Here is a 21,841-nt window from a genome sequence, read left to right as displayed (position 1 = left end):
TTGCGGCACTCCTTGTGTAATTTTCGGCTATAAAAAATATATTGTATTGCAACAATGAAATCTCAAGACTATCGAGACATTCTGGAGTGAAACGTTCTTCCCGTTGTCAGAAAGCTCTGTCTCAGTCGCAGGTCATGGACCCTCCAGCAGGATAAGGAGCCAAAACACACAGCTGAAAGCACCCAAGAATGGCAAAGAACAAAACATTGGACTGTTGTGAAGTGGCCTTCTGTAACCCTGATTAGTCCAACAGACATCTATGAAAATCACCCCAGAACGGACAGAAAGATAGGGTGAATGGCAGACACAAAGCCAAAGGACAACATCCAAAGAGATACAAGCTAAACCCCAAGGTCCATCATTGTCTGATCTGATCACACCATCTGTCACTTTTGGAGTGACAGTGGGCATAATGGAAGAAGACCAAGGAGGACTCCACATAAAAAAAGCCTGACTGCTACAATGCACACTGACAATCCACAATGATTCTGGGAGAATGTCCTTTTGGACAGATGAGACACAACTGGAGCTTTTTGGTAAGTTATATCAGCTCTATGTCCATAGATGAAAAAAATGAAGCTCCTTTGCTGTGTCTGGCATGGTGTGCCTTGAGTCTGCGCAGGGAACAATGACATCTTAAGACCATTGAGACATTCTGGAGTGAAACGTCATGCCCAGTGGCTAAAAGCTCTGTCTCAGTCGCAGGTGACGGACCCTCCAGCGGGATAAGGAGCCAAAACACACAGCTGAAACCACCCAAGAATGATGAAGAACAAAACATTGGACTGTTCTGAAGTGGCCTTCTGTGAGCCCTGATTATGAATCCCACCAAACATCTATGCAAAAGAACTGGAACATGCAGACTGGAGAAGACCCCTTCCAACTTGACTCAGCTGGAACAGTTTGCTCAGGACGAGTGGGCCAAACGACTTATGGACAGACGCAGGAGTCTCATGGATGGCTCCAAGAATCGCAAGTCAGCAGTGATAGTTAAGGGTCCCATCATTTTTTGCCGAGGCAATTTTCATTTGTAGTATCATTTGAAATATTCTATTGAATCAAAACTCAAAAGAAAAGTCTGATTTTTGTTAAATATGCAATGACGGGTGCCAATTAGTTTGGTCAGTCTCAAGTTATTTCAGAGACAATTGTGTGTTTTCTTCATGGAGGGGTACCAACAAATTTGTCCACATTTGTACAGCTTGTGATCTTGAGTAGTTGTAGTTACTCAATCAATCATTTTTCTAATTTTATACAACACCTTTCATCTGTCGCACACTCTCAAAGCACTTTACAAAGCAAATCAGTGAACTGAATGCAAGAAAGGAAAGCCACTGGATTTCCAAACTATGCTTATTTCAAGCTCAACCCTAAACAATGGGATATTGTTAATGCCATAAAAAAATCACAACACAATAAAGCAATTCCATTTATTTCATTATGTAGGTTGTGATTTAAAATTATTAGTAGACGTCTGCAAAATCTCCTGGGTGTATCGGGCACAGAAAGCCTTCCATGTCATTTCATCCCCCAAAGCCGCCATCAAAGGATAATGACAATCGGACTCGGAGTCTGAGAGCTTCACGCTGGGCTCGAGCCACTGCTGCTCCGGACCGTGCTGCGCACACACTGTGGAAAATCAAGCCCATATACAGCCAGGGGGCTTCTCTGCAAGGATGCCAAAAAAAAAAATGCCTTGCCTGCTGCATTCAGCTAATTCGCCACATGCGGCAAAATTTGAAATCTTATTAATAATCGCTGTGGTCGAAAGGATTTTGGAGGGCACTGCAGTATTCAAATTGGAACGTAAACTCACCGTGCACAGCACAGGCTAACCGTAAAATGCATGAATAAACAGTCATTCTTTATTTTCAGAGGAAACCTATTTGCTGATAAACTGGCCGATCGAGTCTTCTTTAAACCCCTTACCGTTATCCCTTGAGAGAACTCGTCCATAGCTGGCAGCACGCAAACTCATCTCCAGTGAACAGCAGTGAGCTCAATTCGGGCTGCCAGAACGTGAATTGTTTTCATGTGTGTGAGGAAGAAAGAGATTTATTGTGTGATGATGAAGCGTATGAAGGGGATGATCAGTAAATTTAGCAAGACTCCACTTCTGAAAATGGGTGGTGTGACAAGAGCGTGGGACAACTTTTAAGGTTACAACCACTGGATCTCCAGGGTGTTGGGCAGATGTATCAGATTACAGATGACCCCTCACAGCATTGCAGTCTGTTTGTAATGATGACACGTCAGGAGATCATGGGTTCACATCCCAGGTCCTCCCTGCGTGGAGAGAGCTTTGAGTAGTGAGTAAAACTCTATATACGAAGGCAATCCCAAAAGTAAGGTCTCCTGTTTTTTAAGAAATACAAATAACCGTTTATTTTCTATAATGTTTACATCATTTTAAAGGTTAAAGACTTATTTATTTTTCTACATAATTGCCATTTCGGTCGATGCATTTTTGTAGACGCTGTGGTAGTTTTAGAATGCCCATGTCATACCAGCTCGCCGCCATGTCCTTCAGGAAGCGTTGAACCTCATCTTTCACCTCTTCGTCGGAGCAGAATCGCCTTCCGGACAAATGTTCTTTCAACTTAGGGAACAGGTGGTAGTCACTGGGTGCCAAGTCCGGACTGTAGGGTGGGTGGGTGATGAAGTTCCAACCGACGATCTTTACGCATGTTTTCCTCAACCTTCGCGACTGTCTCGTCGGAAATTGACGGTCTCCTGCGCGAACTTCGCACTTGGCGGTAGCGTTCAACGGGAGCTCCATTTTCAAGGGCTGCCAAGCCAAGATTGAGCATCCCAGCAAAGCCGCACATGCTTGTTTGGGAGTGGAGGAAGTACCAATCACAACAGTGTGGCCAACAGCCGTACGAACAGTTTCTCTACGTCCCCACCGCTTTGGAGACCTTACTTTTGGGATTGCCCTCGTAAATGTAAAGAATTATTATTATTATTATTATTATTAGATGTAATTGTGAGTGATAGCAGCTGATGTGTGCAGAAACTGACTCATTATGACACACTGAACTGAATTCCAGGCAAAACAAGTCCCCTATAGGACTGAGTCTTTGTAATTTTATGACAGTGTTGGGGGGGACATGCCTAAGTGCCAGTTTGGCAAGTGATTCTCTCAATCAACCCCAACATGAAAGCCAGACTACCCAGCTGGCAAGCATCAACTCAACAAACGGTACCGGGGGCAGGTGTGAAAAGCATTGTGTCGCACCAAATTTCTATTGGTCTGAAGTTGCCTGTTTGGTTTTAAATTAGAAGCCATTAATACTATTGGCTGTAGGGTTTGGACAGATAGTCTATAAATTTGCTCGCTTTACCCCTCCCTCTCTCTCTTACACCATCATGATGAAGGAGCATCTCACCCACCATGGACTGAAAAGAAGACCACTCTGAGAACCAAAGTGCGGCAGCCATATTGAGACAGCCATGCGGCCTGTCCTAAAGAAAGCCATAAAATGAGGACTTGACCAGAGACATTTTAAGTAACCACAAGTCTGTGTGCCACCCAAAACTACACAGCAGCATTTATCAGGTTGTTTGGTTGCCAGTATTCACTTGTGCTTTGCTTATTGTTATTATTTTATGATTATTATCAATAATACATTGTTTAAGTTGTAACTTATCTTCTGCTTGTCTTTTACTATACCTAACTGCCTGAGGTTATAGATGTAGAAGGGAAGGTGGGGAGAAGTTATGTGGTACAATACCTTATAAACAGTGCTAAGTCTGTGAGATTTGAGGCATTCCGACAAAGGCTACACAATTAATAATACAAAAGGGGAAAGTAGAACTTTACCAAGACAAAACACATACTTTTACCTTCACAGCTGACAACACCTGATACTGTGGAGTCATTTTACTGCCAGAATAATACAAAGGACATTCAAAAACTTTCCACGCTTTTATATTTTCGTTGGAAACGGTGAAGGTGGGAGGAGTAGTAACTGGACATTAAAAAGTTGGTACAAAGCTGGAAAAATTTCATTGCAAACGAAGGTGACTATGTAGAAAAGTGATGTAATCTGTATTTGAAATTCTTAATAAATCTCTCTATTATATAAAAAAAATCTTGGGACGAGACAAGACTTTCTCAGAGAGACACTTTCACGTCCCACGAGACAAAGAGTAGATGACAAAGTAGAACATCGTAAAGAATTAAAAAAACGTTGGCGCGATACACATGCAAAGCAGGTTAGAGATAATGACAGTGCTAAAATTCTAAAGTCTCAAAAAAAGGATAGTAAAGATCACATTTGCACAAACAAACGGAAATTATTACTCGGTGAAATAACAGAACAGTGAAAAGAGATCGCATATATTGTTCGGATTTAAACTTTAAGTTGGAGACTTGTAGATCGTCTAATTCGTGTTGCCATCAGGAAAAAGTAGTGTTTCTTCCCAATGAAGAGGCGTATCAGCGAGAATTAAAAGTTTTGTGGTTTGGTGAAAGTGAAATCCACATATGCTGTCACGCTTGGGTCACAGAGTTGCACAGATACACAGGAGATTTTAGAGACAGAAACGTTATTCAAACACTTCAAACAAACATAATTCTCTTTTAGGAGTGAATCGAGCTCCGTGTGTAGTCTGAGGGGACAGCTCCGTCTCTCAATTAGAAGAATAGAAAATCTTCCTCTTCATAGGGACGTGCCTCGGGAGTGGGACTCCCAACAGTAGCAGAGGATGTCAGAGACAAGGCAGTGAGACAAAAGGACAGCTGCTGTATAGGCTTTTAAATGTTCAAAGCGTCGCATGAGATGCAGATTACGCAGCAAGCAGCAGCTGATTGAGCAAAGAGGAGGTAAAAAAAAATATTTGTTTCTGATTGTATCAACGTTTAAGAGGGGGTTTCGGAGGAGCGACCATGTCTCCTTGGGGTGCGTTCAGCTCTCCTCTTCACAACACGAGCGGCAGAGACGCGAAGTGGCTGGCGTGCAGCGCAGGATTGGGGTGGTGGGGGCAGGGGGGTTTGGGTTTTGGCAAAGTGCGGAAACTTTTTGAACATCCCACATATTTTTTAATATTATTCTCCTTCTCTCTAACTCACTCCTCACTCTCTCTCTCTCTCTCTCTCAAATAGACAGTTGAAGGATCAGCCTCGCTTTGTTTGGAACATTTGACATGACATTCTGCTTCTGCTGAGAGATCACTTGCAGCTCTTGTGTAGTGCTGTGATGGCTATCAAGTATAATTTTTAAGCTTTGACATTGCATACTCTCGTCTCTCCCTCTATTGCTCATCATCTCAGAGTGATTTTTGAGGCGATCTGCACATCTACTGCCTACATACTGCTACTATTTGTCTAACACTATGTGTCGTTTTTGGTTTTTTTTTACTCTCCATACAAGTCCCGGCTACTCCTAAGCCTTGACATTAAATACTAGTTTGGACAATTTGAATGAAAGTGACAGTTTTGATGTCACTACATTGGTTTCCTGTGCCATTTAGAATTGGCTTTAAAATACTGCTGATGGTTTAAATTAACAATCACTGTTTCCCTTGCCCGGGAAAGGGTACCCAGGGCCCAACCCTGGAGCCAGGCCCGGGGGAGAGGCTTGCTGGCGAGAACCTGGTGGCTGGACCTTTGACCACGGGGTCCAGCCAGGCTCAGCCAAAAAGAGCAACATGGTTCCGCTCTCTTGTGGGCCCACCACCTGCAAGAGAGGCCAGGTTACCGAAACTGGCTCTTGGGACATGGAATGTTACCTCTCTGACAGGGAAGGAGCCTGAACTGGTGCGAGAGGTTGAGAGGTTCCGGCTAGATATAGTCAGGCTCACCTCTACGCACGGTCTGGGCTCTGGAACCATTCCTCTGGAGAGAGGCTGGACTTTGTTTCACTCTGGAGTTGCTGTGGATGAAAGATGTCGGGCAGGACTGGGCTTGCTTCTGGCCCCCCAGCTCTAGGCCTGCACGTTGGGATTCTCCCCGTTGGACAAGAGGGTTGCTTCCCTGTTCCTTCAAGTCGGGGGAAGGACTCTGACTGTTGTTTGCGCTTATGCGCCGAACGGCAGTTCAGAGTACTCAGCCTTCTTGGAGTCCCTGGAGGAAGCACTTCGAAGCACAGCTCCTGGGGACTCTATCGTCCTGCTGGGAGACTTAAACACTCACGTCGGCAACGACAGTGAAATCTGGAGAGGTGTGATTGGGAGGAATGGCCTCCCCGATCTAAACTCGAGTGGTGTTCAGTTGTTGGACTTCTGTGCTGGCCATGGATTGTCCATAACGAACACCATGTTCGAGCATAAGGGTGTCCATAAGTGCACTTGGTGCCAGGATGCCCAAGGTCGCAGCTCGATGATCGACTTTGTAATCGTGTCATCAGATCTGCAACCTAATGCCTTGGACACTCGTGTGAACAGAGGAGAGGGGCTGAGCTGTCAACTGATCGCCACCTGGTGGAAAGTTGGATCAGACGGCGGGAGAGGCTGCTGGACAAACCAGACAGACCCAAACATATAGTGAGGGTCTGCTGGGAACCACCTGGCAGAGGAACCGGTCAGAAAGATCTTTAACTGCCACCTCCGGCAGAACTTCAACCACATTCCGAGGGAGGCGAAGGATATTGAGTCTGAATGGGCCATGTTCCATGCCTCCATTGTTGAAGCAGCAAAATGGAGCTGTGACCGCAAGGTTGTTGGTGCCTCTCGTAGCGGCAATCCACGAACCCGGTGGTGGACACCTAAGGTTCGAGAGGCCGTCAAGTTGAAGAAAGAGTCCTATCGGGTCTGGTTGACCAGTGGGACTCCAGAGGCAGCCGAGGGGTACCGGCAGGAGAATCATGTGGCGGCATCAGCTGTTGCAGAGGCAAAAACTCAGGCATGGGAGGAGTTTGGGGAAGCCATGGAAAACGACTTTCGGTCAGCACCGAGAAGGTTCTGGCAAACCATCATGCGCCTCAGGAGGGGAAAGCGGTGCTCCACCAACACTGTGTACAGTGGAGAGGGGGCCATGCTGACTTCAACTGTAGACGTTATTGACCGGTGGAAGGAATACTTTGAGGATCTTCTCAATCCCACCTTCCTTAGAGGAAGCAAAGCTGGAGGACTCCAGGGGGGCGCCCGTCCATATCAGGAGCCGAAGTCACTGAGGTAGTTAAAAAGCTCCGAGGTGGCAGGGCCCCTGGGGTGGACGAGGTTCACCCTGGGTTCCTCAAGGCTCTGGATATTATGGGGCTGTCCTGGTTAGCACGTCTCTGCAGCATCGCATGGACATCGGGGGCAGTGCCTCTGGATTGGAAAACCGGGGTGGTGGTCCCCCTTTTTAAGAAGGGTGACCGGAGGATGTGCTCCAACTATAGGGGGATCACACTCCTCAGCCTCCCCGGTAAGGTCTATTCAGGGGTGCTGGAGAAGACAGTTCGGTCGATAGTTGAATCTCGGATTCAAGAGGAACAATGCGGATTCTGTCCTGGCCGTGGAACACTAGACCAGCTCTACACCCTGGCCAGGATCCTGAAGGGGTCATGGGAGCTTGCCCAACCAGTTCACATGTGTTTTGTGGATTTGGAGAAGGTATTCGACCATGCCCCTCGAAGCATCCTGTGGGGTGTGCTCCAAGAGTACAGGGTACAAGGCTCGTTGTTACGAGCCATTCAGTCCCTGTACAGGAGGAGCAGGAGCTTGGTCCGCATTGCCGTAATAAGTTGGACTCGTTTCCTGTTGAGGTTTTATGGACAGAATTTCTAGGCGCAGCCAAGGAGAGGAAGGTGTCTGGTTCGGTGACCTCAGAATCTCGTCTCTGCTATTTGCGGATGACGTGGTTCTGTTGGCTTCATCAAACAATGACCTCCAGCTGTCACTGGAGTGGTTCGTAGCCGAGTGTGAAGCGGCGAGGATGAGAGTTAGCACCTCTAAATCCGTGGCCGTGGTTCTCAGCCGGAAAAGGGTGTAATGCTGTCTCCGGGTTGGGAACACATTACTGCCTCAAGTGGAGGAGTTCAAGTATCTCGGGGTCTTGTTCACGAGTGAGGGAGGAATGGAGCGGGAGGTTGACAGACGGATAGGTACGACACCAGCAGTAATGCGGGCTCTGCAACGGTCCGTCATGGTGAAGGGAGAGCTGAGCCAAAAGGCGAGGCTGTCGATCTACCAGTCAATCAACGTTCCTACCCTCACCTTTGGCCACGAGCTTTGAGTAGTGACCGAAAGAGCAAGATCGCGGATACAAGTGGATGAAATGAGTTTTCTCTGCAGGGTGGCTGGACTTTCCCTTAGAGATAGGATGAGGAGTTCAGTTATCCAGGAGAGACTCGGAGTAGAGTCGCTGCTCCTCCGCATTGAGAGGAGTCAGTTGAGGTGGTTCGGGCATCTGGTTAGGATGCCCCCTGGACACCTACATAGGGGGGTGTTCCAGGCATGCCACACTGGGAGAAGGCCACAGGGCAGACCCAGGACACGCTGGAGGGACTAAATCTCCCGACTGGCCTTGGAACGCATCGGGGTCCTCCCAGAGGAGTTGGAGGAGGTGGCCGGGGAGAGGGAGGTCTGGGCTTCCCTGCTTAGGCTGCTGCCCCCGCGACCCGACCTCGGATAAGCGGTGGACAATGGATGGATGGTTTACAAAGCCTTAAATAATCTCGCTCCATCCTATATTTCAGTATGTCTCTCACCTTACATTCCAAATTGTAACCTCAGATCTTCAAATGAGGGTCTGCTTAGAATTCTAAGAGCTAAACTTAAAAGAAGTGGTGAAGCGGCCTTCTGCTGTTATGCCCCTAAAATCTGGAATAACTGACCAATATAAATTCACCAGGCTAATACAGTGGAGCACTTTAAAAAATTGATAAAAACTCATTATTTTAACATGACTTTCTTATAGCTTCATTTTAGTGTAACCCTGATATTCTGTATGTGCATTGAATTATCATGTTTTTCATGGCTCCACAATCCATACTAACCCCTACTTTCTCTGCTGTTCTTTTTCTGATTTTCTGTGGTGCTGATCTGCGCCACCACCACCTGATCAGAGCACCGTGATGTCCCTACGTTGATGGATTGAAAGCCAGAGGTTCACATGACCCTCATCATCAAATCCTCCTCGTGGAGACTGAAAACCATGAGGACTGATTGAGATCATTGATGTTAGGTAGATTTTCCAGTTGGGGTCTGGGTGGTCTTGTGGTGTCAGAACCCCTGCAGATTTTGTTTTTTTCTCCAGCGCTCTGGGGTTATTGTTTTTACTTTACTTTATTCTTTGTTACTTAGTATTGCCCAATTTTATTTTTATTTATTTTAAACTTTTCTTCATTGTGTAAAGCACTTTGAGCTACAGCATTTGTATGAAAATGTGCTCTAGTAATAAATGTTGTTGTTGTAGTTTATTTGTGGGCCTACATGATTCAAACCTAAGTCCCCAATACCCCTCATGTCATAAAACAGAAGTAACCTGTCACTAAAGACCCAAACAGTTTGAATACATAATGTATGAGAACACGAGATGGAAAACAATACATTAATGCTATCTGAAGGCTTTGCCTTTTGGAGAATCAAGGTGAATAGGATGGACAAGCTTTTTGGACCAAACAGGTTGTTCTCATCATAATACGTAGCTCTAATGTTCTAATCTACATATGGATTGATAATAATTGACCTGACTAGGCCTTCTATCATTTCAGGACCTGATCAGGATAAAGCCTATTCTACCAGTAACTGTTGCAAAACAAGAATCATCCCTAGATGGGATAAACACAAACACAGTCACACATTCATCCATCCACCTGACTTTGAACTGGGCGAAGAATCTGAAATCCATCATAAAATCGGGTCCGGAGGATGACATTTGTGCTGCCCTTACAGGAACAAAAATAATGTTGACATAGGAAGAGCTGTTACCTTTGAGCAGGAAGTGCGACATAGTCATCTGTTTTCTCCATTGGCCAGACCCTGTATTAAGAATATTGTCCGGAAGAGAAAGCAAAGGGAGGCCAAAGTGGAGGTGGATGGATAGAATAAACAAAGGTTTGAAGGAAAAGGGTCCGACTGGGGATGAGGTACAGGACTGAGCTGTAGGGAGAAGGTTAATCAAACACATCGACCTCACAAAAAGATGAAAAGGAAGAAGAAGAATTACGAATGTTGTCCCTTGACCTGACTCTGCCTACCAGAATATCCTTTAAAGGTCTCACATCTACTGGCAGCTTGTAGTTCAGGGAGGAAAAAGGGACAGGCTCTGGCCTAAAAAGGAGCAGTGTCCTAATTACAGTTCATATAAGAACATCAGAACAAAGTCTTCACTCCATCAAGCTTGTTTTTTTTTAGCTAACTAGGGGGCTCTGCCCCCTGCTCGCTTCGCTTGCCAACCTCCAGGCGGGCGCTACACGCTAGCCACTTCTCGGCTCTGCCGCTCGCTTATGGGGAAGCGGGTGTACAATTAAAAAACAGATTGTTATTTTCATGGGAATTGTTACATAAGCATAATAGACCTAACTATTTTACATTACAGCGAGTAATTAACCATATTAAATAGGAAAACGTAATAAATTGAAAGAAAATTATGTTTCATGTTGCGTTAGAGGTATTCGTTGCGTTATAAGTTTTCATTCTGTTTGGCTTTAAAATTAACACGCAAATACTTTTAAAACTTACACTTTTACTGTAAAACTTCAGTAAAACAATTTTTTTAATAACTTTTTGTCAATATGGCATTGAATTTTGATTCCATGTTTGGACTTACATCGTGACAACTCAATGTATAGCTGCCCGTGAGTGAATTCTGTTTCTCTCTCTCTAATAAATAAACTGACTTTTTCGAATGTTTGTCCCTGTGATTTGTTATTTGTCATAGCAAAAGCTTTCTAATGGGAAACTGTAAATGTTTTAATACGAATGGCATATCAAGATCTCCTGTGGTGTCTCATGTTATCCCCTGAAGATGTACTCCATTATCTTGTCGACTGTTAAAATTTTACATGTCAGAATTGTTCGACCAATTTTGAATACAACTAATCTTGTCCTATTACATAGCTCATCACTCAGACATAAATTACACAATAACATTACGACACATCCTTCTTTCAACAGTAATTCGGCCGGTGGATGACCGTACGGTGTTAACGGTTGTACATATTCTACGGGATATTGTAAGTTGATGCTTTCATCTTCTGCACCATCACCACCAACTGTTTCAGCATAGTCTACTGATTCGGATTTAAACAATTGACAATTTTTGAGTTAATTCATTTGACTTCATCGTTTCTCAGTGCCAGGATTGCCCGTGTACTCATTTTTTCTGTTGATAACCCTTCGGGATGAAGTTCTGCATTACAGAATACATCCTAATAGATGGTGCACAGCACACATTAACGCTGAGGTTTGTGTTGATTACTCAAATTTCAGCCTGTCTTAAATGGCTAGCACAGCTTGTTTATTAATAATATTATCCAACAATGACACCAAACTATGAAAATATAAAAGTGGTGTCATAAGAAAACTAAAGCTGATAGGAAAAATAAAATTGACTTTATTAGCACCTGAGCTCAGGAATTAACAAAGTAAATCACATTGAATCAAAATCAATTATAAAGCATGCATAGAACACCAATCACAACCCTTAAGACAAAATTATTGTTGACCAGTGTAACCAATCAGAATCCAATGACATGTAGATTATATTAAGATAAACAAATAAAGTTCTATCTATCTATCTATCGATTATATAGTGCTTTTCATATCTATCTATCATATTGTGCCCTTCATATCTATCTATCTATCTATCCATCCATCCATCCATCTACAGTATCTATCAATCATATTGTGCCCTTCATATCTATCTATCTATCTATCTATCTATCTATCATATTGTGCCCTTCATATCTATCTATCTAGTGCCTTTCAGTTATCTATCTATCTATTATGTAGTGCCTTTCATATCTATCTATCTATCCATCTATCTATCAGTTATATTGTGCCTTTCATATCTATCTATCCATCTATTATATAGTGCCTTTCATATCTATCTATTTATTATATAGTGCCTTACATATCTATCTATCTGTCTATCTATTACATAGTGCCTTTCATATCTATCTATTTATTATATAGTGCCTTTCATATCTATCTATCTATCTATCTATCTATCTATCTATCTATCTATCTATCATATTGTGCCCTTCATATATATCTATCCATTATCTATCTATTATATAGTGCCTTGCATATCTATCTATTATATAATGCCTTACATATCTATCTATCTATTTATCTATCATATTGTGCCCTTCATATATATCTATCCATTATCTATTATATAGTGCCTTACATATCTATCTATCTATCTATTATATAGTGCCTTACATATCTATCTATCTATCTATCTATCTATCTATCTATCTATCTATCTATCTATCTATCTATCTAGTGCCTTTCAATTATCTATCTATCTATCTATTATATAGTGCCTTTCATATCTATCTATTATATAGTGGATAATTTGAAGTCTGGACCTTAGGCACTGTTACTTTTTTTCTCATTTTAAACTACCGTGTCAGTTCACCTTATGGTTATAATTAAATAAAATCTTAAGACTGATTTTGGAGGTCAAACCAGTTCAATTGCATAAACAGAAATAGACTTAGTTGGACGTTTTATGGATGGCACGGTGGCCCAATGGTAGGAGACCTGGGTTCACTTCCCGGGTCATCCCTGCGTGGAGTTTGCATGTTCTCTCCGTGCCTGCGTGGGTTTCCTCCGGGAGCTCCAGTTTCCTCCCACAGTCCAAAAGACATGCAGGTTAGGTGCATTGGCGATTCTAAATTGTCCCTAGTGTGTGCTTGGTGTGTGGGGGTGGGGGTGTGTGTGTGTGTGCCCTGCAGTGGGCTGGCGCCCTGCCCGGCGTTTGTTTCCTGCCTTGAACCCTGTGTTGGCTGGGATTGGCTCCAGCAGAGTCCTGTGACCCTGTAGTTAGGATATAGTGGGTTGCATAATGGATGGATGGACAATTTATTTTTGAATGTCACAAATACAAGGACAGGCAGTCAGTAAAGTAAGCAAACCTGATATGTGTCAAACCTTCCATAACACACCATTCCATTTTCTAAACTGGCTAAGCCCTGAGTAGGGTCACTGGGGACTGGAACCTTTCCCAGCAAGGCAATCAGAGGACAGTGGCTAGGGTGGAAGTCCATCACAGGGTAACACACTCATGGACACACCATACACACCCTACACACACACACCAGCCATTGCCAAAACTATCTAACCTGCGTATCTTTGGACTGTGAGAGGAAACCCACACGGACACGGGAAGAACATTCAAACTCTACACGTGGAGGTCCCAGGTCTCCTCCTCTCCACTGGCCCACCCTCCTTAACACACATTTCACTAAAAAACAATATCTGAAAAAAATAAATATCCATAATCTTGTTTATCAACTTCTATGAATTTACAAGTTTCCACTTGAATTTAGAAGCAGGAAAGCCCTGGTAAGGAATGAGAGGTTTCTTTTATTTGATGACAAGCACATTTCAATCAATCTCCATTTTATAAACTGAGACTGAGATTTCAAAAGTCAGACTATTGTAGCGGGCCGCATAGGTATTGTTGTTTATAGTGTTTGCACCCAGTCGCGTCTCGTCACAGCACCCCGTCTAAACTAATATGTGTTTTTTTAAATGTCGTCCCCGTAATGAAAAACAGGGAAGGATGTTGCGGGGAGGCAGCGACCCCTGGACATGTCAGTACCGGAGTTTTGCAAGTTACATCCGGCTTGTCATTATTTAAATGATCAGGAGGGACAGAAGAGGGAGGAAGGAGAGAGACGGAGTTTCCAACTAACCATAACAGGTCATCATTTTTCTGCCATTATTTACATCGCACCTTGTCCCCAGTTTGCTTCTCACTCAGCCGGAATCACTACAACACAGTCATCGCCACAAACCCCAGGGCTGGACATTATTATCCGCCATTCGCTGAGGAAGCGTAGTGAGATTGTTCTGTTTTATTCGGGAGATTCAAACCCAACCATTTTTGATCAGCCATCAGTATTCTGGACAGTTATTTACGCAGACTCAAGTTCACATTCATTGACATTCAGTATTCATCCATTGGTATTATTTGTGTTGTGTGTTTGTTATACGTGTGCAGGGGAAAAGGAGGTTTTGTTATTGTATATGTGGTGTTTTCACTTTGCTGGTTTGGATGGAGGAATGTATATAGATATATTTTACGTCGGGCATTTGTATTGTTGTACTTGTCATCGTATTTTATTTAATATATTTCTGCACCCGTGCGGTAAGCTGGTGCCCTGCCCGGGGATTTGTTCCTGCCTTGCGCCCTGTGTTGGCTGAGATTGGCTCTAGCAGACCCCCGTGACCCTGTAGTTAGGATATAGCAGGTTGAATAATGGATGGATGGATATTTCTGCACTTATTTTACATGTTTGCTTTTGTTTGCTAGTATTTAAACCGTTGATTGGGGAGGAAAATATTATTTGTCAGAAGTACAGCTTGGTATAGGTAGGTGCACCTCAGCAATTTATCCAGGCCACGGGTCCTGGTAATGTGGCTGCCGGCTGGGTAAGGGGTCGGCCGTTACACTATCACAAACGACTTTTCAAAGCATACAAGTGTTCAGTTCTGAGCAACTCAAGATAATGAGGAAGAAGATCTTTGCTCGCTTTAAAGTAAGTTGAAGCCTTCCCTGACAGAATCAGTTAGAAAGGAGAAACCTGCCCTGGAGAGAATGCACCGCAAAACATGCAACTCCACCAAGTCTTTGGATTATACAAGGAAACCAGAGTCCCCATAACATCCATCCAGCCATCCATCTTAAACCCCCACTTATCCTGAGCAGGGCCATGGGGAGGCCAGAGCCTATGCCAGGCAGGAACAATCTCTGGATGGGGCACCGGGTCCATTGCAGGGTGAACACATTCAAACACAAACTCAACACTGGAGCGATTTTAGCCACACCAGTTCACCCAACCTGCCTGTCTTTGGACTTTGGAAAGAAACCAGAGGACCCGGAGGAACCCCAGGCAGACCCTGTGAGAAAGGGGAAAACTCCATGCAAGGAGAACCTGGGGCAGGGACCTTGGTCTCCTCATTGCAAGCTAGGACTGCACCACCATGACACCCTTCCCATAACATAAAATATCATTCAGTTTCCTGAACCAGTTTACTTCATTGCTGAATTGAATGAGCTGCAACATAAACCAGGAAACGAGAACAATGTTTACCACAGAGAGTAGTCATTCCAGTTTTAGATCCACCAGTCAGCTTGGTTTTGACTATCAGTAGACACCAGAGTCCTTTCATCATCTCGTACAACACTACCCATCAATCCATTCTCTAAGCTTATTTATGGCAATAAACGTCAGCCAGAGCCTATGCCAGCAGCAAAGGTGGATGCCAACCCCTGGATGGGAATGCATTGACTATCAGAGCACACCAAAGTCCTTTCATCATCTCATACGACATTACCCATCTATTCATTCTCTAAGCTTGCTTATAGCAATAAAGGTGAGCCAAAGCCCATGCCAGCAGTAAAAGGTGGATGCCAACCCCATAATGGATTTCAGGTCCATCAGAGCACAATACAATCCTTTCATCATCTCCCATGACATTACCCATCTATCCATTCTCTAAGTTTACTTATTCCAATAAAAATGAGCCAGAGTTTATGCCAGCAGCAAAGGTGGATGCCAACCTCAGATGGGACAGCATTGACTATCAGTGGACACCAGAGTCCTTTTATCATCTCATACAACATTACCCATCTATCCATTCCCTAAGCTTGCTTACGGCAATAAAGGTGAGCCAGAGCCTATGCCAGTATAAAGGTGGATGCCAACCCAGGATGGGATTGCATTGACTATCAGTGGACATCAGAGTCCTTTCATCATCTCCCATGAAATTACCCATCTATCCATTCTCTAAGCTTACATATTGCAATAAAGGTGAACCAGAGCCTATGACAGTATAAAGGTGGATACCAGCCCCAGATGGGATTTCAGGTCCATTAGAGCACACCAAAGTCTTTTCATCACCTTCTATGACATTACCCATCTATCCATTCTCTAAGCATGCTTATTACTGTAAAAGTGAGCCAGAGCCTATGCCAGCTAGCAAAAGGTGGATGTCAACCCCGGATGGGACTGCATAGACTTTCAGTGGACAGCAGAGTCCTTTCATCATTTCATACGACATTATTCATCAATCCATTCCCTAAGCTTGCTTATGGCAATAAAGGTGAGCCAAAGCCCATGCCAGCTGTAAAAGGTGGATACCAACCCCAGATGGGATTTCAGGTCCATCAGAGCACAATAGAATCCTTTCATCATCTCCCATGACATTACCCATCTATCCATTCTCTAAGTTTACTTATTCCAATAAAAATGACCCAGAGCCTATGCCAGCAGCAAAGGTGGATGCCAACCTCAGATGGGACAGCATTGACTATCAGTGGACACCAGAGTCCTTTCATCATCTCGTACGACATTACCCATCTATTCATTCTCTGTGCTTGCTTATGGCAATAAAGGTGAGCCAGAACCTATGCCAGCTAGTAAAAGGTAGATACCAACCCCTGATGGGTTTTCAGGTCCATCAGAGCACACCAGAGTCCTGTCATCATCTCATACAACATTACCCAACTCTCTATTCTCTAAGCTTGCTTATTACTGTAAAAGTGAGCCAGAGCCTATACCAGTATAAAGGTGGATGCCAGCCTGGGATGGGATTCCATTGACTATCAGTGGACACCAGATTCCTTTCATCATCTCATACGACATTACCCATCTATCCATTCCCTAAACTTGCTTATGGCAATAAAGGTGAGCCAAAGCCCATGCCAGCAGTAAAAGGTGGATACCAACCCCAGATGGGATTTCAGGTCCATCAGAGCACAATACAATCCTTTCATCATCTCCCATGACATTACCCATCTATCCATTCTCTAAGTTTACTTATTCCAATAAAGATGAGCCAGAGCTTACGCCAGCAGCAAAGGTGGATGCCAACCTCAGATGGGACACCACTGACTATCAGTGGACACCAGAGTCCTTTCATCATCTCATACAACATTACCCATCTATCCATTCCCTAAGCTTGCTTACGGCAATAAAGGTGAGCCAGAAACTATGCCAGTATAAAGGTGGATGCCAACCCAGGATGGGATTGCATTGACTATCAGTGGACATCAGAGTCCTTTCATCATCTCCCATGACATTACCCATCTATCCATTCTCTAAGCTTACATATTGCAATAAAGGTGAACCAGAGCCTATGACAGTATAAAGGTGGATACCAGCCCCAGATGGGATTTCAGGTCCATTAGAGCACACCAAAGTCTTTTCATCATCTTCTATGACATTACCCATCTATCCATTCTCTAAGCATGCTTATTACTGTAAAAGTGAGCCAGAGCCTATGTCAGCTAGCAAAAGGTGGATGTCAACCCCGGATGGGACTGCATAGACTTCAGTGGACAGCAGAGTCCTTTCATCATTTCATACGACATTATTCATCAATCCATTCCCTAAGCTTGCTTATGGCAATAAAGGTGAGCCAAAGCCCATGCCAGCTGTAAAAGGTGGATACCAATCCCAGATGGGATTTCAGGTCCATCAGAGCACAATAGAATCCTTTCATCATCTCCCATGACATTACCCATCTATCCATTCTCTAAGTTTACTTATTCCAATAAAAATGACCCAGAGCCTATGCCAGCAGCAAAGGTGGATGCCAACCTCAGATGGGAGAGCATTGACTATCAGTGGACACCAGAGTCCTTTCATCATCTCGTACGACATTACCCATCTATCTATTCTCTAAGCTTACTTATGGCAATAAAGGTGAGCCAGAGCCTATGCCAGCTAGTAAAAGGTGGATACCAACCCCTGATGGAACTGCATTGACTTTCAGTGGACACCAGCGTCCTTTCATCATCTCATACGACACTACCCATCTATCCATTATTTAAGCTCGCTTATTACTATAAAAGTGAGCCAGAGCCTACGCCAGCTAGCAAAAGGTGGATGCCAACCCCGGATGGAACTGCATTGACTTTAAGTGAACACCAGAGTCCTTTCATCATCTCATATGACATTACCTATCTATCCATTCCCTAAGCTTGCTTATTGAAATAAAGATTAACCAAAGCTTATGCCAGCAGCAAAAGTGGATGCCAACCTCAGATGGGATTGCTTTGACTATCAGTGGACACCAGAGTTTTTTCATCAACTCAAACAACATTACCCATCAATCCATTCTCTAATATCACTTATTACTGTAAAAGTGAGCCAAAACCTATGCCAGCTAGCAAAAGGTGGATGCCAACCTCAGATGGGACTGCATTGACTTTCAGTGGACACCAGAGTCCTTTCATCATCTCATACAACATTACCCATCTATCCATTCCCTAAGCTTGCTTATTGCAATAAAGATTAACCAAAGCCTATTCCAGCTACCAAAAGGTGAATGCCAACTCCAGATGGGATTGCAGGGCTATCAGACGACATGCTCACCCACATACCCAATGCCACCAGGGTCATTTAGATTTTCCAGTCAACTTAACGTGGAGTCTTTTAGGATGTGGGAGCCAACATTGAGAAAATGGGGCATGTGGAGGACGTGCAAAGTGGGTCTAGATAGCGACTAGGCCAGCACTCGAACCCAGGCCCTGAAGTTGTGTGGCAGTAGCAGCACCACTGTTCCTCCATGCCATCCTAATATAAAACATTGAACTGGGAGTACTCAGGTGGTGTAAAATGAGAGTCGGCATCACAAGACTTTGTCTGTGCCTTCATGTTAAAAATAGAGTGCGTGGATTTAAGGGTAAAATTAAAACAAAAAACCCTGCAGTCCACATGTTTATCAAGGAATAATTAAGGAATAATCAAACTGCAGAATTTAGCAGTTGCTGCAAATGGATCATACGTAGCTGGCAGAGTAATAATCTAATACAAGGTTTGCAAGTTAACCGCTACCAGCGGACTTGCCGTGAAATGAAGGGGGGCACAACTCGTATTATTCATTTTTAAATACTGAACCTCAACAACACACAATTCACACTGGAGAGAATACAAGGGTCCCAGTTTGTATAAGGAGCAAGCACGTGAAATGGCAATAACATGACAAATTGTGCCCTGTCCCCGACTCTGGCCTATTTTGGTATGTAAAGGGAATGCAGTTAAATCTATTTCTATTGTTGTTTTTTTTTTTTTTGTGCCTCGTGTCTTTCGAGGTGGCTGCTGGCCCCTTGTGATGTACACTCCGGGTGCCGTCCCTCACACACCCTACCTACACCCCCCTCCCCCATTTAAAAGGCTCTTCTCTGGCACTCTGCTGCTGGCATGTGCTCACCAGTAAGGCAGTGCAGACCAGGAACCCCACCAGTTGGCTCGTGCCCACTAGTAAAGCAAAACAGACCCGAGACCCACCAGTTTAAAAAAAATGCAACTCTCTCTGGCCAGAGGGCTCCGAGACCTCTGCCAAGCATGGAGCAGAAATTCAGCTATGGTCGTGCGCTCCCTTCTTTGATGAGCATAAGCGCTAAGCCACAGGAGGAGAGGCGCCCGACGCGGCTCAGCAGCTTAAAGTATTAACAGCAGAACAACAACAAGAGCGGAAAAGGAGAGAGAAAAGCCGACAGTACCTTCCATCATGGTGGCAGAGTTGCATTCCTCAATCTCCAAAGAGCCTGAAACGACACCGAAGGGGAACACAAGGCTGTGGTTACTGGCTGCAAGGAAAAGGATTGAAGAAAGACTGAACAAGGAAAAGAAAAAGACACCAATGAAAGTCTGTATATCCAGGAGCCCCCCCCCCCTAACAACACCGAGAGCCTGAGCAGGCTGTACAGGCGCAGCAACGAAAGAAATGGCCGGGGATCTGGTTTAGGCCATTGATGCTGCTGCAGCTCTAACCTACAGGATCACAGGAGGATGCTGAGGGAGAGGAAAAAAAAAAAGACAAGCAGATGGGGAGGGGAGGGAGGGAGGGCGGGGGGGCGGGTGGGGGACGAGGTTGATGGTGATGGTGGGGGGGGGGACAGGGGGGTTGCTGAGCTCATGCACTTGTTAGCCACGCAGCCAATCTGCCAATCCTTCCAGCCCCTCTGGCCTGTCACATGGTCCTTCAAGCCTGCATCTCCTGACACCCACTGGCGTCCTTCCCTCCTCCTCCCTCGTTTCGGCAGCCCTTCTGCATACCTAGTGACGCATTTCCCTACACGGCACGGCGATTGGAGCGGAGACAGTGAACGCAACACTCTCTCCGGCAGGTTGGATTGTTAAAAAAAAAAAATAAAAAAATTAAAAGAACAAGAAGAAGAAGAAGGTTGAGGAGGAGGAGGAGGCCGATGTGCACACATGCGACAAGTTCAGGGGGGACTGATTGAAACACCACACCCCGTCGTCCACACGCTGTCCGCAATTACAGAGCACAAAAAGAATACAAATCTTTTGTGAAGAAAGATGGCCTCAAACGTCTGGGGGCTACAGCAGCTGGCTGTGGTGGTCTCGACTCACCGTTTTGGGTGGGGGTAGAAAATCAATGAGTGGACGTCACAGTCACATTGTACACAATTACTACCTCAGCTAGCGGAATGCAGGAGGAGCTCGTGATCTGCTGGCTGGGCTGCCTTTCATCGTAATGAGGCTGAAAGAAGTGGTCGGGGTCGGTTGGGGGGGGGGGGGTGTTTGAATTAATTTCACATGAATTACTTCTCCGGACCCTGAGGGCATTGACTGACCATTAATGAAACTGAAGCACAAAGAGAGCTGAGCTGAAAGGGAGCACGTGGCCATAACAGCCAAGGAATTGTTCCTGCTCGCCACATGGAGAAAAAGTTCATTTCTAGGACTCGGTTAATGGGGAACTGTAAAGGTGGGCTGCAGGCCGAGTCTTATTAGCATACTGTAGGTAAGCAGATATGTCCAAGTGAGCCTGCACAGGCCACCGACGGTCATTTGATCACATATTTCTGCTCTAACACGTGGTGCATTTTGGACACGTTCCGAATGCAGCGAGGCAAAGCAGCAGCAGGGAAAGTATTGGCAGTGAGGGGGGCCAGTTTGTTAATTATTCATACATTAAAAATTCATTTTGGTTATGAATTACCAAGGCTTGATATGCCAGATTAATATTTGAGGGGCCCAACTCCCGGAGGAGTGACATTTGAAACTCTGGCAGGATACATGCATCAGGTGCTTGATTACGCTCCATAAAGTTTCCATACAGAGGAGTGCTCCGCATGTCCTTCACGCACAATTCTCTTTATGTTTACATAGCTTTTATATATCAGAACACTGTCACAGAGGTAAACTGTAAGTAAATACTGCATTTAGTATGGCACTTGCTACAGTGGTCGTCAATGCTGTGTCTGTCACAGCTCCTGGGTTGGAATCCCGGCCTGGTTCACATTTTTTTGTCTCTATGGGTCTCTATGGCAGCCTTCACACTTGAAATATCTGCATGGCTCACTTTATAAAGTGTGCTGTGTCACTAAATACTTCACAGTCCACACACGTATACTGTACATATCATGGTGCCTTCGGCAGTTAGCACAATTCATCATGAATATTTCTTTGGTGTATCTTCTTTCCTATTGCTCCCTGTCACAAAGCTGTTTGTAAACCAATTGCTCTTTTATATAACTTTATTAAAATGCTTCATACCTACGGCAATACACTCAATAATGCCTCCCTGCGACTGCGCTTCATTGTTAGCAAAGTTAGATATTTTCTTCCTTTTAGTAATTCTAGTGTGCATTTGAGGGGACTTTTGTTTGTTACAACATCTCTTAAACTTAAGGACACATACAGTAAATTACTATTGACAGTATCTTTTATATAGTGCCTTTCACATCTATCTATCT

General features: G+C 44.4%; 1 protein-coding gene across 1 annotated transcript in view; it reads right to left on the bottom strand.

The window, feature by feature from the left end:
• Window positions 1-20,390, bottom strand: part of sgip1a (SH3GL interacting endocytic adaptor 1a) — a 337,919-nt gene extending 317,529 nt beyond the window's left edge. Inside the window, exon 1 of the mRNA XM_051932771.1 lies at window positions 19,619-20,390. Coding sequence (XP_051788731.1) covers window positions 19,619-19,628 — 10 coding nt within the window. The 5' untranslated portion in view covers window positions 19,629-20,390. The remainder of the gene's footprint in view (window positions 1-19,618) is intronic.
• Between the last annotated feature and the right edge of the window lie 1,451 nt (window positions 20,391-21,841).

Source organism: Erpetoichthys calabaricus, chromosome 10 (assembly GCF_900747795.2).
Source record: "Erpetoichthys calabaricus chromosome 10, fErpCal1.3, whole genome shotgun sequence".
NCBI classification, from domain to species: domain Eukaryota; kingdom Metazoa; phylum Chordata; class Cladistia; order Polypteriformes; family Polypteridae; genus Erpetoichthys; species Erpetoichthys calabaricus.
Note: the sequence above shows the minus strand (reverse complement) of the source record. Positions and strands in the feature narration are given on the sequence as shown.